This window comes from Nanorana parkeri, unplaced genomic scaffold (assembly GCF_000935625.1).
Source record: "Nanorana parkeri isolate BGI_ZX_2015 unplaced genomic scaffold, ASM93562v1 scaffold663, whole genome shotgun sequence".
Taxonomy (NCBI): Eukaryota; Metazoa; Chordata; class Amphibia; order Anura; family Dicroglossidae; genus Nanorana; species Nanorana parkeri.
The window spans coordinates 450,840-466,800 of NW_017306931.1; the positions used below are offsets into that span (position 1 = coordinate 450,840).

The window sequence follows — 15,961 nt, forward strand, 5'->3', positions numbered from 1 at the left end:
TTTTTTTTTTTTTTCTTGTCCGTTAACAAGGGCATTTGAATTTGCCAATGTACTACTCTTATGCCATTTCCTATGCTTCAAGTAGACTCTATAATCTCCTTTTTCTTTTTTTAAGTTTTCTTTTTTTTTTAGTAGCCCCCTAGATGCTGGAGTACTATTATTAGTAAATGTACTCATTTTGACCCTAAAAAGGACTAAAGCAAAAAAAAAAGTAAGAGAAGTTTAGCTTTAGTTCTCTTCAGTTTAGTTCTCTTTTAACATATAATGTCTTCAGGGCTTTAACCATTTGTTAGGACTGCTCATCAAGTGATAATGAAATCTGGCAGCACAGTATAGACAGGGTTCATTATTTGAAACAAATCTTCCCCTAACCCCCCAGACAGTGAGAACTATTTTTCGGTCCTGGAGTTAACACAACGAACATCTAAAAGTTAGTAAGTTGTATTTTTTAAGTTCTGTGATGTAAATGAGAACATGTAACAAATATTAAGTTGGTATTAATCCAATTTGGCTGCAAAAGTGGAAATACACATTAACCACTTGCTGACCGGGGTGTTTACACCCCCTTCCTGTCCAGGCCATTTTCCAGTGTTCAGCGCTGGGGTACTTTGACTGATATTTATTCCGTCATGCAATGCTGTACTGAAATAATTTTATACCATTTTTTTGGGGACAGATAGAGCTTTCTTTTGGTGGTATTTAATCACCACTGGGGTTTTTATTTTTTACTATATAATGAAAAAAGTACAGAAAAATGTTTTGCCTACGTTATGTTATAAAACCGTTATTATTACCCAAATGTTTGGCAACATATAAAAGACGGGGTCACGTCGGGTAAATAGACACCAAACATGTTAAGCTTTAAAATTGCGTTCGTCCGCGAGCTCGCAAAAACTACCATACCCAAAATTGGCCATAGGCGATGCTTTAAAAGCTTTTACAGCTCATGAGTTTAGTGTTATTAGTGATTGATGGCCCTAAAATTATTGCTCTCACTGCGACGTTCGCATCGATACGTAACATGTGCGGCGTAATGGATACAATCGTCTTTTACGCACTTAGGCGCACTCGACGCATGTTTGCATGTTTATGTGGGGGGCGGGGGACTTAAAAACATTTTTTCCATTTTTTTTTTTTTTTACCTTTTTATATGTGACTTTTTAATATTATACTAACGGCCGCAGAGCTGCTGTGCCGATCCCGGCTCACACCGGGCACAGCGGAGCTCGGGATCGGCAGCACCCGCGGAGGGGGGGGCGCACACCCGCACGCATATTACAAGCGATCGGGTGTCTCTACAGAACGCTTGTAGGTAAACAGCCATCGCTGGCTGTTTACAGTGCAGGCTGAATTCCCTCTTGTGCCCGCCCCAAATCCAATGGCGTCACAAAGGGGGTGCGGGCCGCACCCGGGTGACACCATTGGAGGGGTGACACCAAAATGACTGTCATTTTGGTGTCCCCCCCCCCTCTGAAAAAGTCGGGCACTCGGTTATGGACCGAGAGCACGACAGTTGCAGGAGAGAGAGGAGGGGACCCAGCAGCATTCCTTATCCCGCCAGGTGAACGCCCCCCTCCTCTCTTTGCCGGCATCCATCACCGAGATGGCCGCTGTCAGATATCCCACAGATGGCCGCACATGCGTGATGACGTCACGTCGGGGTGTCGCCCGGTGTCCGCTCCGGATGACACCCGGCCTCGAGACGCCCTTGGGTAAATCATCTATTACGGATAGCTGTCGAGGAGGAGCCACTTTGGATAGATGTCTTCTCACTTCCTGTTGACTCTTTGGTACCAGAAGCAAATGGAAATATTCTAACTAGACACAGAACAAAATATAGCTGACCATAGTTTTAATCCTTCAATCCATCCAAACTTAATATAAACCTTTTGGCAATGGATGTACTTTTTAAAGGACTAGATTAGGGTTAATGTTGTTGGCAGTATCATCATTGGAGTTGGAGTAGTATGTCGGAATATAGACAGGCTTCTGCCCCCCTGATGGACATATATTCCAGCACAAATAAACCTACATCATAGGAAGTGCTTTAGAGATGTCAGGTTAGCCTGAGGTTCTCAACATGTTGTCTCTGGACCACTGAGAATCCACAATAGCTCTGGACATCTCATAACATGCCTAGCTGAGCACTCGTCAAAAGTGTTTGAGAATACAAAATATTTCACAAGGAGTTTCTAAAACATGTTTCAAAGAGTATTTTGTTGGGATTCTCAAAGAAAAATGACAGTATTTTGTTGACAATATTATTTGTAGCTTACTGGTCTAGTGAACATAAATCATAAAAAAAAAAACATTTAACATTTTATTGGATAATATGTAATATTTTCCGAAGTTTATAAGAATAGAAGATATCTAAAGAGCCAACTGTACCTAAAACTAACTCCTGATAAAAGTAAGGTGCAGTCTTCCTATATTGATCACATTGGCTTCATGCACACTGGCACTCCTGCGTTTAGCTTGTCTAAGTGCAGGAGAAGGTGTATACACAACATTTATGCTTTCCAGATCACTTGTTCCTGCTTAAAGAAGAACTCTGGGTAGAATTTTTATTAACACTTGCAGTGGGGCTACCCCCCGCACTGCAAGGGTTAGCTGCTTGTTTTTGCCTAGGGTATAAAGAAAAGTTATACTCACCTGAACCTCAGAGCCAGCAGTCCTCCATCTAGCCTCTCCTCCACTGGAGGGATGGTATTTATTTATCTCGGCATGCTCACGTCCTATACAAGTTGTTGATAAACTCCTAGACCGCTGCAGCAGTGGAGAGATGCTCCAGGGACAGGTCTATGAGCCAACTGGCTCCAATGATCGAGTATAACTTTTATACCAACTTAAATTTCGGTATACTTGCACTGCCTGCAATGAAAACTAATCTCAAAGTTTATCTTACGACAACCTTTTTTTCTATTTGGGGATCTTATTGGGGAGATGTTTGTCCAGTAAACAAAGTCAGAGCATATCTTTGCAATGTAACGGGAATCCCCTTCTGGACAGTTTTAAGAGAAACAAGTGTCCCCATTGGAATATTTTTCAACTATTACTGTTCCGGAGGCAACTCAGAAGTTTGGATTTACCCTCACTTTCACTCCTGATGATATTGGTGATCAGGATAATTAGAGAGGGTGAACTTCCGTTAATGGGGACTTGGACCGCAATAAAAACCTGGCACTGGTTCTAACCCATCACCACTCTATCCAAATAAAGAAAAAAAAACAAAACAGTTTTGCCTTTGCCTTTACTTATATAGACCAGGATTACTCATGGTAACCTCTCCGCCTGCCTTGCATTTCAGAGGAAAATTTAGTTTAGAGAAAACAAGTAATATGCAAGGTACCATTCTCACAGGGCATTCTGGGACACCTGGTGCAAGTGTCTACGGAATCTCGGGTGTCCTGTTCGGATTCGGCCACTGTACACATTAAAGTAAATGACCTGGTGCGGCCACATTTGTTAGCGTACGATTTACATGCTGTTTGGAATAAATGATTGTCACTGAGCACAGGATAGATTCATCCAGCAACAGTCCTCTATCCCAAACCGTATGTAGTTTTGTATTTGTCTGGAGTTCAGCTTTACGTCAGGGGTCCCTTACTTTAAGAGGTTGCCATGGTCTTGTTAATCGTTCCTGGTAAACCTAAGCACTGTGTTCTTGACTTTTTTGCAGCGGAAAAGTGGCAAGCTGTGTACACAATCTTGGAGGCTTTCGGCAACAGCAGCACTAACTTGAACGGAAATGCCACTCGCTTTTCACAGATCATTTCACTTGACTTTGACCAGGCTGGACAGGTGTCATCTGCTTCCATACAGGTGAGAGAGGAGATGCTCAAATATATGTCTGGGTGCCTCGGGTTGCCATTGAGAGCTTAAAAGGCCTACAAGTAAAGGTGGAAAATGTGTTTAGCTTTGTAAGCTGGTGTTGTGTGATTTTAGCCTTCAGCATGGAAAGGATTAACATTGGATACTAAGTAGCTTTTCATAAGAGCACAAGACTGAATTAATTTCCTACAAGAAAACAAATTTCACCAGCTTACAACTGCAAGGATGTTGCTGGTTTATCGAGAACTAAATTAACCCCTTTCTACCTGCCCAGATATCCTTTAGGAAGGCCTGGGGCATTGCTTTTGCCAATACCGAATACTGATAACGGAAGTCACATTAAGGAAGCCAGGCGGCGTGTAATGACTCGCCACCTGGCTTCCTGATTAGCTTGGAAGCTGTCTCCATACTTCCTCATCAAGAGGTGACGAGGCAGCCAGCTTTCTGGCCACTCGGGAATCCAGGGGGCGGGTAATGACTCACCTGCCTGGCTTCCTGGTTGGCCAGCTTCTCAACCAATCAGGAAGCCGGGCGGTGAGTCATGAAACGGCGCCTGGCTTCCTGATTGGCTGTGAAGCCAGCTCCATGCTCCCTTGTCACCAGGTGACGAGGAAGCATGAAGCCGGCTTTCTTGCCAGTCAGGAAGCCTGAGGGCGTGTAATGACTTGCTGTCCGGCTTCCTGATTGGCCAGCTTCCATACCAATCAGGAAGCTGGGCAGCAAGTGAGTGTAATGACTCGCTGCCCGGCTTCCTGATACCAGAAGCTCGGGTATCGGGCTAGGCATCGGAGCATTTGGGCGAGTAAGAGTGCTCATCCAAATACTCAGGAATACTAGTATTGGTGCATCCCTACTTTTTTTTTAATGACGGTGGCTTTACAAAGGCAAACATTTGAGCGACGTCTTCCTATTGGGCTGTATGCAATCAGGAGCAATATCGCTCAAAATCGCTCTAAAAAAGGGTCATGTAGAAGCGACAAGCTACCAGCGACGAGCTACAAGCGATATTGAGCGATATTGAGCGACATTGAGCGACGAGATGTGAACAGCTACATTGAAATGTATTGGTGAAGCTACATAGAGCGGAAATATGAGCGATATCGCTGCAAAAATCGCGCGATAAATCGCTCAATGTGAACGGGGCCTAAAAGGAAAAGAAAGTGTAGGCTTTAGGATTTTAAGGTCACAGAAGGACAGCTCATCATAAGCCTTACAAGCAGGGATTGGAGCACAAGGGAGGGGGAAGCATTGTGAAAAATACTCGCCTCCGTGTTCCTATAAGTTCATATTTTCCTCATGATGATCCACGCAGATCCAGTGTGCTTGCTCTGTATGGTCTCTGAGCCACAGAAATCTAATACCTGAAATATTAAGATGCAGAAGTTGGGTCGAGGGTGTCATTCATACTATGTCTTTTAAAGTATCTTTCTACCCAAAAGTTATATTTTAGTCCTTGGTGGATCCTGGCTTCTTGTATGCCTTGGATACTCCTAACCACAAGCTCTGCACATCGTGTGTTCACATCAAAATTTGAATGTTCCAGCATCTTTATATATCAAATAATAATCCAATTTGGGGAACCATCATATTGGCCACAGCAGGCTTGCAGACTTGGGGACTAGTGCAGAGATTTCATCAATAGAGGACCTGAGAGAGATTAGAAATGTCAGATGGTTTATCTCTACAACATCTTTCTAAAAATCAGTCCATTTGGATGACATGCATGCATATTGGGGGTGTAGCTCCACTGTTGCTGGCTTACGGGGTTTGCAAGAAGCAATCTGCCTCACAGTAATCATAGTTGCATAGTTAGTCAGGTTGAAAAAAGACACATGTCCATCGAGTTCAACCTAATTATTTAGCAATCATTGGTTTTATATGGAAGGATCTGCATAACTGATCGTCACTACTAAGGTGCAGATGTATGTGTATCGTTTTAATCTACATGCCATTATTGTGTAATGTTGTAGAACAGACCATACTCAAATCCTGTCTTCTGTTCATTAAAGGAGAACTATGAGGTGAGTGATTTTCACTCAACCTCATAGTTCGAGCCAACGTGTGACAATGAAACTGTCACACGTCGGCACAATACATTGATCATCTCCCTGCAGAGAGCCGTGACTGCCACTCACGGCTCCCTGCAGGGATTCCCCCCCTCCCCGCTCCGATCCTCCAGTGCTGACTGGCGGAACGGACAGGGGAGGGGGCGGGTACAGCTGGCTCTGTCTCTAGATAGGCAGAGCCAGCTGTCAATCGAGCAGCTGGGTGGATCTCGACAGTAATGTCTCCGTGTACCGCGAGCTGTAGCTCGTGATATACTGATCTTTGGGTCACGGGAGGACGCTAGTATGTGTCCTCCCGTGACCCTTAGGAGAACTATGGGGAAAAACACTTGCCCCATAGTTCTCCTTTTAAGATAAAATAGTTGTGTGGTAAGAACTGTAGGAAAACTGGATAATATTGCAAGTTGATGGTCATTAGAGTCATATGCAAAAGTGTCCTGTTGCACTCCTTACCGAATAGAAAGACAATACACCTCTACACCAGGCGGGTGCTTGAAGTGACCACGGATGGCACCGTGTAATATCACAAAGTCCAAAGAATGTCACCAGCACACCATTTCAACATAAAGCATTACAGTTTTAATGACACATGAATGTCATTCAAATCAAAGGTTTTTGGGGCCTCACAGGGTCCTCAAAATGAGCCTGAGGAAGGGGACCCTGTGAGGCCTCGAAAACCTTTTGTATTTGAATACATTCATGTGTTATTAAAACTGTATTGCTTTATGTTGAAATGGTGTGCTGGTGACATTCTTTGGACTTGGTGGTCAATAGAGAGCGCTGCAAGTGGGCTGGACCTACACCCTTGTTGCCTCATGTCAGGGCTTCCCAACACCGTGAGAGGTGGTTCTCTGCTTTATTGGACTTGTGTGCCCTTATTCACCAAAGGAAAAGGCCAGCACTCTAAACTGACATGCAGTTTTTTTTACGGAAACTATTCATATACAGTATGGCAAAGTCCAAATCCCATTCGCACTGCCACGGTCTCAAAACCACAAGGTATATGTGGTGCCCAGGTGACCACACGGATGGCGCCGTGCAAAACACTAATAGTAAATGAAAGTAAATCACTGGCACACACTTGAAGGGTTTTTAAAGTATTGATATGTTTATTCAATACCCAATGTCACATACTGTTATACGGTGCTAACGTTTCGGGTCCGCACCGGGATCCTTCATCAGGGCGACTGATGTCAAGGTGTCCCCTTTTTTCCAGGTTGCTTGTTGGAAGGTGGCTCTGTAAGTTACTGCATCTGCACTGGACTAGAAGTATCTTGTTGTACAGGACTCATAAAGTCACATCTATCAAAGGACACGCATGTTACAAAACTGCTTGAGAAAACAAACACAACATTATTCCCTTTTGTCCTACTTAGAGCAATAACATAATTATAAAAATTATAATATAAAATTATAATATTCCTATATTATATTATGCCCAGAAACCTGCAGTAGCTGGTTGACATAGCTATGACAAAGGAAACCTAAAGCTAGAAATAACAGTTTGTTTACTTGAAAAATAAAATGAGCATTTAGCTTTCTTTGAGACCTGAAGTATGTGCTCTGTCATCTTGATTTGTTTTCATTCTGTCACTCTCTCAATGTGTGTTTTGGGGTTTCAGACAATGCTTTTGGAGAAACTCAGAGTGGCCAGACGTCCGGAAAGTGAAGCTTCCTTCAACATTTTCTACTATCTTTTGGCTGGAGCGGACAGCACTCTCAGGTATATGAATGAAATGATAATGGAGCATGGCTGTCCTGTTTAGTGTTATAAAAAAGATTTATAAGACATATATGTCTTTGTTCAGTTATTTTTTATTTTTTGGGCGCAGGCACTTTATTTTTAACATTAACTTGTACTTATTGAGCGACAACATGTTCTGCAGCGCTGTGCTGTGAGAAGATAACGACGCACAGTCATCAGTGCTCAAGGAACCTTCTTGATGACTGATCTCTTATTGGTTTTCTGTTGACTGCTGCATACATTATTCTTTACACTGTTGTTAAATAAGAAGATATGTGTGTTCCCAAATAATATTAAGATGAGGTCAATTCTGCTAAAACGGAAGGTAGGAAATGGGGCTCAGTAGGAGTTTAGGTGCCATCTTTCAGTGCTAATGTTGAAACTGGAATTCCGGGCAAGTTTAACCAGAGCAAAACGGTGTACAATATACCTGTTATTGCAAACATTTGGGACTTTGGCTGGCCTCCTTCTGAAAATGTTAGATGCTTGGCTGTGTCTGGCTTCTATGCACCTACATTAAAGATCTGGAACAGGAATGTAATTAATTAAGTGAGAAATCAGTTTTTTGTTTTTAACGCTTTACTTTGTCTGGCTCATTGACTCAAAGTACTGTTGCCACTGGATCAGTATGGTAACATTTTCAAAAGAAATTCAATATAGATTGTTTTTCCTTGCATAATATTGTATTGGGGCCCCAAATAATTTAAAAGTATATTTTATGACAATTTCTCATCAACATTTAAAGGAGAACTATGAGGCGAGTGGTTTACACGTCGGCTCTTTAGATCGGGAAGTGAGCGAACACATACCGTTGCTCGCTCTGTTCCCAATCATCTCCCTGCAGAGAGTGGTGACTGTCAGTCACCGCAGGGATTTTCCCCCTCCCCTCTCCGATCCTCCAGCACTAACTGGAGGAACGGACAGGGGAAGAGGCGGACACAGCTGTCTCTGCCTCTAGATAGGCAGAGGCCGCTGTCAATCAGCCAGCTGGGTGGATCTTGACAGTATTGTCGGGATCCGTCCCGGCTGCGGCACTCTCAGCATATAGCGGGCAATAGCCCCCTTTATACTGAGCTTTTGGTCACCGGAGGAGGTTAGTATATATCCTCCTGTGACCCTAAAGAGAACTATGGGATAAAAAGGTTACCCCATAGTTCTCTTTTAATGTAATACATTATTGTTCCAGATGGCTTTTTTATATAGCTCCATTGTAATTTTGTAAATAATCTCTGTTATTTTTAAAATGTTTTACAGACTGTACACACTTCTCACACTTTGTAAGATTCTTCTAAGCACCAATGCATCTGGGCAACAGAGGAGTTTAAACAGCTACCATACACACCATCTTGTGATAATGTCATCTTCTTATATATATAATAAACATATGATGAAGAACATTTCACTTATACATTTGAGGAGGAAAGAGACCACTATTCTTGAGGGAGGGCCAGAGCTGTCGTCCTCCCTTTTAGCATACCTAATGGTACTTGCTGAGTATTCTTCCTATGATACTAAAGGCCAAGATTATGGTGATGCTGTTTTTGTAGCATGTTTAGCATGCTATTTATAGGATATCATTAGACACCAGGTTATTTGAACTATCATCTGGGAAACATGGGAATTTCAAAGCCTGTGCCTAGGGCCATGAGGTGAGAATGCAGCATTTACAATTTAATTTACTTTTTTCTGGCTATCTTTGATTACTTGTTGGAAAATACAGCACCAGAGGTAAAGAAAAGAGGAGTTTGGCTATTTAGAGGAGTCGGAAGGCTTTTCTTTTTAGCTCCAGTAACATACTCTAGCCTGTCAAAGGGTAGGGGCAGTTTGAAAGTGGACATGATGATTTATATGCTTAGAATAGCACAAAACCCTAAAAAGGACTCTTGTATTTCAAGGTCGTCAGTACATTGTTCCTAGTGGTTGGAATGTGTTGAATGCTACTAAACTGAATTTTTTTATTTTTTTTACAGGACAGAGCTTCATCTCAACCACATGGCAGAAAACAATGTGTTTGGTATTGCACTTACTTCCAAGGTAGGTAGTGTCCAGCTCATACACATATTTACCATTGTGAATCATTTAATGTGGGTTGCAATGCAACAACAGGTCACTGAACACCCTCAAAGCGAACTAAACTCAAGCTAATTCTTAAAAATGCATTCAAGTACCTTAACCATTAACAAAAATGTAGCCTTTTTGTATATCACTTAGCTGTAGATCCTCAAATCATCTCTGAATTCATGCCGACACTCTCATTCCTTCTGAAGGGTGGCTATGGTCCCCGATTGTGTTGTAAAGTAGCCACCACTACAAGCTTGCTCCTGGGATGGACTTTAACTTCAATACAAATAGTAAACTAAATGTGATATTGTGTTTCATCACGGGCGTGAGCTTGGGGTGGTGGCAATTTACAACACACACAAGGACCATGGGGAACAAAATTAAAGGAGAACTATGAGGTGAGTGCTTTTCACTCACCTCATAGTTCTAGCCGACCTGTGACAATGAGACTGTCACAGGTCGGCTCAGTAGATCGGGAAGTGAGCGAACACATACCGGCGTAACAGCTGCGGCGTCTCAGTATACCGCGAGCTGTAGCTACAGCTCACGGTATGCCGAGCTTAAGGTGACGGGCGGATGCTAGTTTGTGTCCTCCCGTTACCCTAAGGAGAACTATGGGGAAAAGCCCTAACCCCATAGTTCTCCTTTAACCACCCTCCCGAAGGAAGGACAGTGTCAGCACCAATTCAGAGATAATTTGAGGATCTACAGCTGAGTGATACACAAATAAGTTACATTTTTGTTAATATTTAAGGTACCTAAATGCATTTTTAAGATTTAACTCCTGAGCTTAGTGTCACTTTAGGGTGACAGTCAGCACACCCATTAAGATCTATGTTTAACGTACTCCAAATGGATCCGACGGGACTTTAAAGGCTTCAAGAAATTTGCTTGAAGCTTGCAGAAAGCTTCACAAATACTTTGCAGAGCTTTTGGTGCACACTGCTCTTATACAACCTAAAGTCTGTGCGAACTAGGCCTTAGTCTAGTTAGCTGTTGATCTCTATGGGATATGAAGTTAAAGTGACATTAAAGTCAAAGATCTTTTTCCCTTCCCTCATTGTAAATTAAAGCACTTACCTTAAATGATGTTTCTTAATCCGATCTTCTTTCCTGTCGGTTTTTCATCTGTCCCTCCAGCGCTGCTGCGGGTCTCTGATCCAGCGCTGACTCCTCTGTCATTGCTGACACTTCCTGTCCCACGGTGTCTGCATGCGGGTGCACGTGTCCATAGACTTACCTTGTGTCTCTCCTTGTCTCCCGGCGGAAAATGTGAACTGCGCATGCGCCCGTCCCACATTTTCGAGACGGGAGCACGCGGGGAAGACACAGGTAAGTTTAAAGCGTGGGTTTTTTTTAAACACTTTTGCATATATCTACTAGATAGATATATGCAAAAACACCGGAGGGTTTAATAACCCTTTATCGGGGACATCTTGACACACACTGATTGGTGAATGAGCATGCTTGGAATAATTGCAATGGCATAGGCTACTTGCTTGAGTTTTTACACAGCAAAGGCTCACATGCATTAGTGCAGGCATCTATAAGGTAGTGTTATTGTTTTTATTGTAGAGCTGCAGCTAACGATTATTTTCAAAATCGATTAGTTAGCCGATTATTAAGTTCGATTAATCGGTTAATCGGATAAACTATAAAATAAAGTTTAAAAAATGGGTCCAATGATGGACTACTAGTTTGTATTGAGGTTGTAGTCCATCACAGGAGCAAGCTTGGACCGGTGGAAGTAAAAAAGAAAAAAAAAGATAGTGTGGTGTGCAATATAGTGAAATGGAAAGTGTAAAATTATACAGCAATGCATGCAGAATGGCAACGGCTATAGAGGACTACAAAACCCAGCAAAAGCACATTAAACAGCACAATGCAGAATACCGCCAGTTATAGAGGAATACAACAAATCTCAGGAATAGTACATAATAGCTGGCGGCATTCTGCATTGCGCTGTATAATGTACTATTGCTGGGTTTTGTAGTCCTCTATAGCTGGTGGTATTCTGCATTGCGCTGTATAATGTATTATTGCTAGTCCTCTATAAAGCGCAATGCAGAATATCACCAGCTATAGAGGAGTACAACAAATCCCAGCAATACATTATACATACAGTGTATAATGTATTGCTGGGATTTGTATTCCTATGTATAATATACAGCACAATGTACCATCAGCTATAGAGAAATACAAATCCCAGCAATACATTATAGAGCACCATGTGTGGGAAAGTGCAGTCTTCCAGCAACGTGCTTCTGAGATCGGACCTGTCTATCAGCAGCTGTCATCCCCCCACACCTGCTCCTTACTACATCTCCCCGCGTCCCTGTGCCGATCGTGGATGGGCAGGAAATGTGAGGCGGGGAGGAGGTGCGGCATGTGGAGCGTGCATGCGAGCGGGTCTGGCAGCGGCGAGCGTGAGGTGGGGAGGAGGTGCGGCGCACAGCGTGTGGAGCCGTGAACAGGGCCAACTGATTGGAAGCCGATTAATCGATTATTGAAAAAGTTGACAACTTTATCAATAATCGATTATAATCGATTATGTTGATTAGTTGTTGCAGCCCTATTTTATTGTGTTCCTTACATTATTACTATTCTTTCCATGCCTGTAATTTTTGTATCTCTACTTGTATATTTCTAAGATTTTGGCTTTAAATTAGTTTTTAATAACTAAAAATGAATATCCTCAATAAATACTGCCCATTTTGTCTCAAGGCTGAAGACAAGCAGAAGTCGGCACAGCTGTTCAGCAAACTGCAGGCTGCTATGAAGATCCTAGGAATCTCTGGCGATGAGCAAAAGGCCTTCTGGTTAATCCTTGGAGCTATTTACCACCTAGGGGCAGCTGGAGCCACCAAAGGTACATGATGATCGTCCCTGCAGAGCAAAGACTAAGCACTGAAATCATTCTTGTAACATTAGATTCATGTTTAGTGTAGTTTATGTTCTTCTATAGAACTGTCAGGACTTGACATGTGTTAAAATTTGAATCTCTGCTGTTAAATACTTAGAAAAGCACAGTCGTAACTCTTGGAGATAGCCGTGTGCTGTCTTTCATTTGTTCTCTTTTCCTGGAGCAGAAATGTCAGCCTAGTCAGTGTTAGGCAATGGTGGCTGGCTAGTCTCCTGCCTGATACTGCTGAAGAAGAGTAAAACTGTCTGGTAACAAAGATTAGAATGTTCTTTTATGTAATTCTGACAGCTTCTTTATTATATGACACTTGTGTTATCAGCACTGAGCTCAGGCAAAAGAAAAGACAGCTTTATTGCCTGACACTCAGCTGGTTACTTCTTCTGTAGTCTCCAAGAGGTATGGCTGCAATGATTGTAATTAACCATCGGTGACCAGTTTTGTTTGTTGTTCTTCTGTGACCGCATATCAAAGAGATTTAAAGACACCTATTTTTGATCTTGCCTTCCCTGCAGTCTCAGATGTAGATGCTCTGGGTAATTCAGTTTGGTTTTTGATGAGCTTTGTTTTATCTTTGTGTGCATTTCTTTCTTTCTTTCAGCCAGAGATTCCACTTTGTAGCGTTTCACTCACTGCTCTGCATAGCATGGAGCATGTCTGATTCCCATCATTCACTGGGCCCAGACACTGAGTATGGCTTTCCAACCACTGAGCTGAATCAATGAACCATATTTCTCTGCAGACTAAATTCCAACTCTTAACCGATAGTTGTGAAATCCTGTACAAAGATGCTGTAGCCCATGACAGCCTGTTTTCATTGCCTGAACTATATTGGCATCAAAGCTAGAATTAGTATTATGCACGGCAGGCAAGTTCTTTGAGCTCATGAGTCCTGAGGCAGTTTCTTGCTGTTAAGTATTGTCAAGCATACAGCCAGGACTTAAAACTGTGTCCACCAATAGAACACTGTCATCTCCTTTGTTGATTCTTTGACATAGTCTGGCAAGGTGGGCTTTAACAGTACCTCGGCATGAATACCCATCAGACAATGTTATAGTTAAGTGACATTAACTCAGGAGTTAAATCTTAAAATGTATATCTGTAGATCATCAAATCATCTCTGAATTGGTGCTGACACTGTCCTTTTGGAGCGTGCCTACTTTTGTCCCGCATGGTCCATGTGTGTGTTGTAAAGTAGCCACCGCTCCAATTGATGGACTACGACCTCATGTTTAGTTAGCGAATGTGTATTGAGATTGTAGTTCATCACAGCAGTGAGCGTTGACTACTTTACAACATATACAGAGACCACGGGGGAACAAAAATAGCCACCCTCCTGAAGGAAGGACAGTATCCGCACCAATTCAGATATGATTTGAGGATCTACAACTGAGTAATAGGGTGGTGTGGGTTTTTAGACCACTAGAGGGCAGACTGAGCCAGAATTTGTACATTCAGAAGCTACATTGTACTCTGTTGTACAAATGTAGTCACGCTCTATTTATGATGTGTGACAACACATGAAGGAAGCGTAAATCGAAAACTTCTGTTAATAATCTGATCAACTTGATAATGATTCTCTATTGCTAAAGATAGAAAAACTTTCAGTGTGACTTATTTGTAAATCTGCAAATTGCTTTGTGCATAGCAGAGGTTTCCTTTTTTTATTCCAAGCCCAATGTGTGAGTGCGCTAAGTATTCTACGTAAAGTAATTACTGAATTCAGAACTAATACAGTTCTCATTTCTGGTAAAATACTGGTATGCCAGGTTTCACAATATGTCATGTCTTCTAGTTTGCATGTTCTGTAGTTAAATGTCCCACGAAAATGTGTAAGCAATTAAGGGTCATTCTGGTTTTACAAACCGAAAGGGTCCGATCCTTCACTGTTCATACATCTAGAGCAGGGGGAACCAAACGCCGGCACTCCACCTGCAGTGAAACTACAAGCCCCTTTAAGCATTGCAAGACTCTGACAGCCACAGGAATGACATCCAGTGGCAGATCCATGATGGGGGTCTGTCATTTCACCACAACTGGAGGGTGGAAGTTTGGCTACCTCTGCTCTGTGTGTTATCTGCTTTACTTTGTGAATTCCTCAATATGTTTTCCTTCGTAGTAGTTTCTGATTGCATGTGTTTATTCACTCCATTTTGCTGACAACATGACCTTGCATGGTTTTATAACACTTACTTGCCTGATTGAAATAAAAGACAGGCTTTTTCCCATTTGCATTCCCATTGCACAGAACTGATAACATTAAGTGTCACAAGGTCTTAATTAAGATATTGATAATTAGGGCTGCAGCTAACGATTATTTTCATAATCGATTAGTTGGCCGATTATTAAGTTCGATTAATCGGTTAATCGGATAAAAAAGAAAAAAAAAGGCTCCAGAATAATAAATGTCTTGTTTGAGACATAACTGCATGAGTTACCTTCCATCCCTGTGTGTGTAATGTGCTGATCAGAGGTACTGCCGTTATCCTTAAAATCTCCAGAAATACCCCACTCCCAGAATTCCTTTATAAAAACCTGGAAATTTGACCCCCCAAATCTTTAACACTCCCCCACCTGAACTGCTCAGCTGTGCTATGTTTTTCATTTTCAGTGAGGTGCACATTTTGAGATATGAAACTGCTTAGCTAAAAGTGATTTTCTATTGGCTATTTTTACATACATGCAATTCCATATTTTAATTATGTACTAAAGATAATCAAATATTCTTACCCCAATTGCTCTATGTGTAGTCCACATTTCTAAGCAACAACTGCTGAAATAAAATGTGTTAGATGCAGAGATGGTGTTTTCAGTAAGTCTGAGTGCACTGATAGCATAACCACTGTCCATCACAACTAGACGGGATACATAGCATGCATATGTAATAAGAATACATGGCTGCTCCCTAGTACATATATATTTTAATTATGGTTGCACAGATACCAAGTACAGTACTCGGTACGAGTACATGTACAGATACTTTTCCAGCTCCAAGACTAGACATTGGTAAAAAGTTGGGAGGCAGCTGTCATTTGGAAGGAGCACACGGAGCTCCTGGGATTTGTACATCTCTGTTTTAATGTACGAGTACTGGTACTTGCCGAGTACTTACAAGTACGAGTACTGATACATTTTTGTTTATTGTCATGTGACAGTTTTTCTAAAACAATATCGACTAATGATTTCAGGACAGTGGTGGAGCGCCAGAGCCAGGTCCCAGCTGCAAGCGCTGCAACCCTGGTAGTTCTCATGAAAATGCCAAGTATCTGCACTGGTACTCGAAAAGTATCTGTGCATCCCTAATTCTAATGATGTATGTTTTTTTAAAGCATCATTACA

The 15,961-nt window shown here is 42.0% G+C and overlaps 1 protein-coding gene across 1 annotated transcript in view; it reads left to right on the forward strand.

Moving 5' to 3' along the window:
* MYO18A (myosin XVIIIA) overlaps positions 1–15,961 on the forward strand; it is a 305,757-nt gene that overhangs the window by 138,311 nt on the left and 151,485 nt on the right. The window contains exons 7-10 of the mRNA XM_018563429.1: positions 3,680–3,822; positions 7,520–7,620; positions 9,612–9,675; positions 12,427–12,571. Coding sequence (XP_018418931.1) covers positions 3,680–3,822; positions 7,520–7,620; positions 9,612–9,675; positions 12,427–12,571 — 453 coding nt within the window. The remainder of the gene's footprint in view (positions 1–3,679; positions 3,823–7,519; positions 7,621–9,611; positions 9,676–12,426; positions 12,572–15,961) is intronic.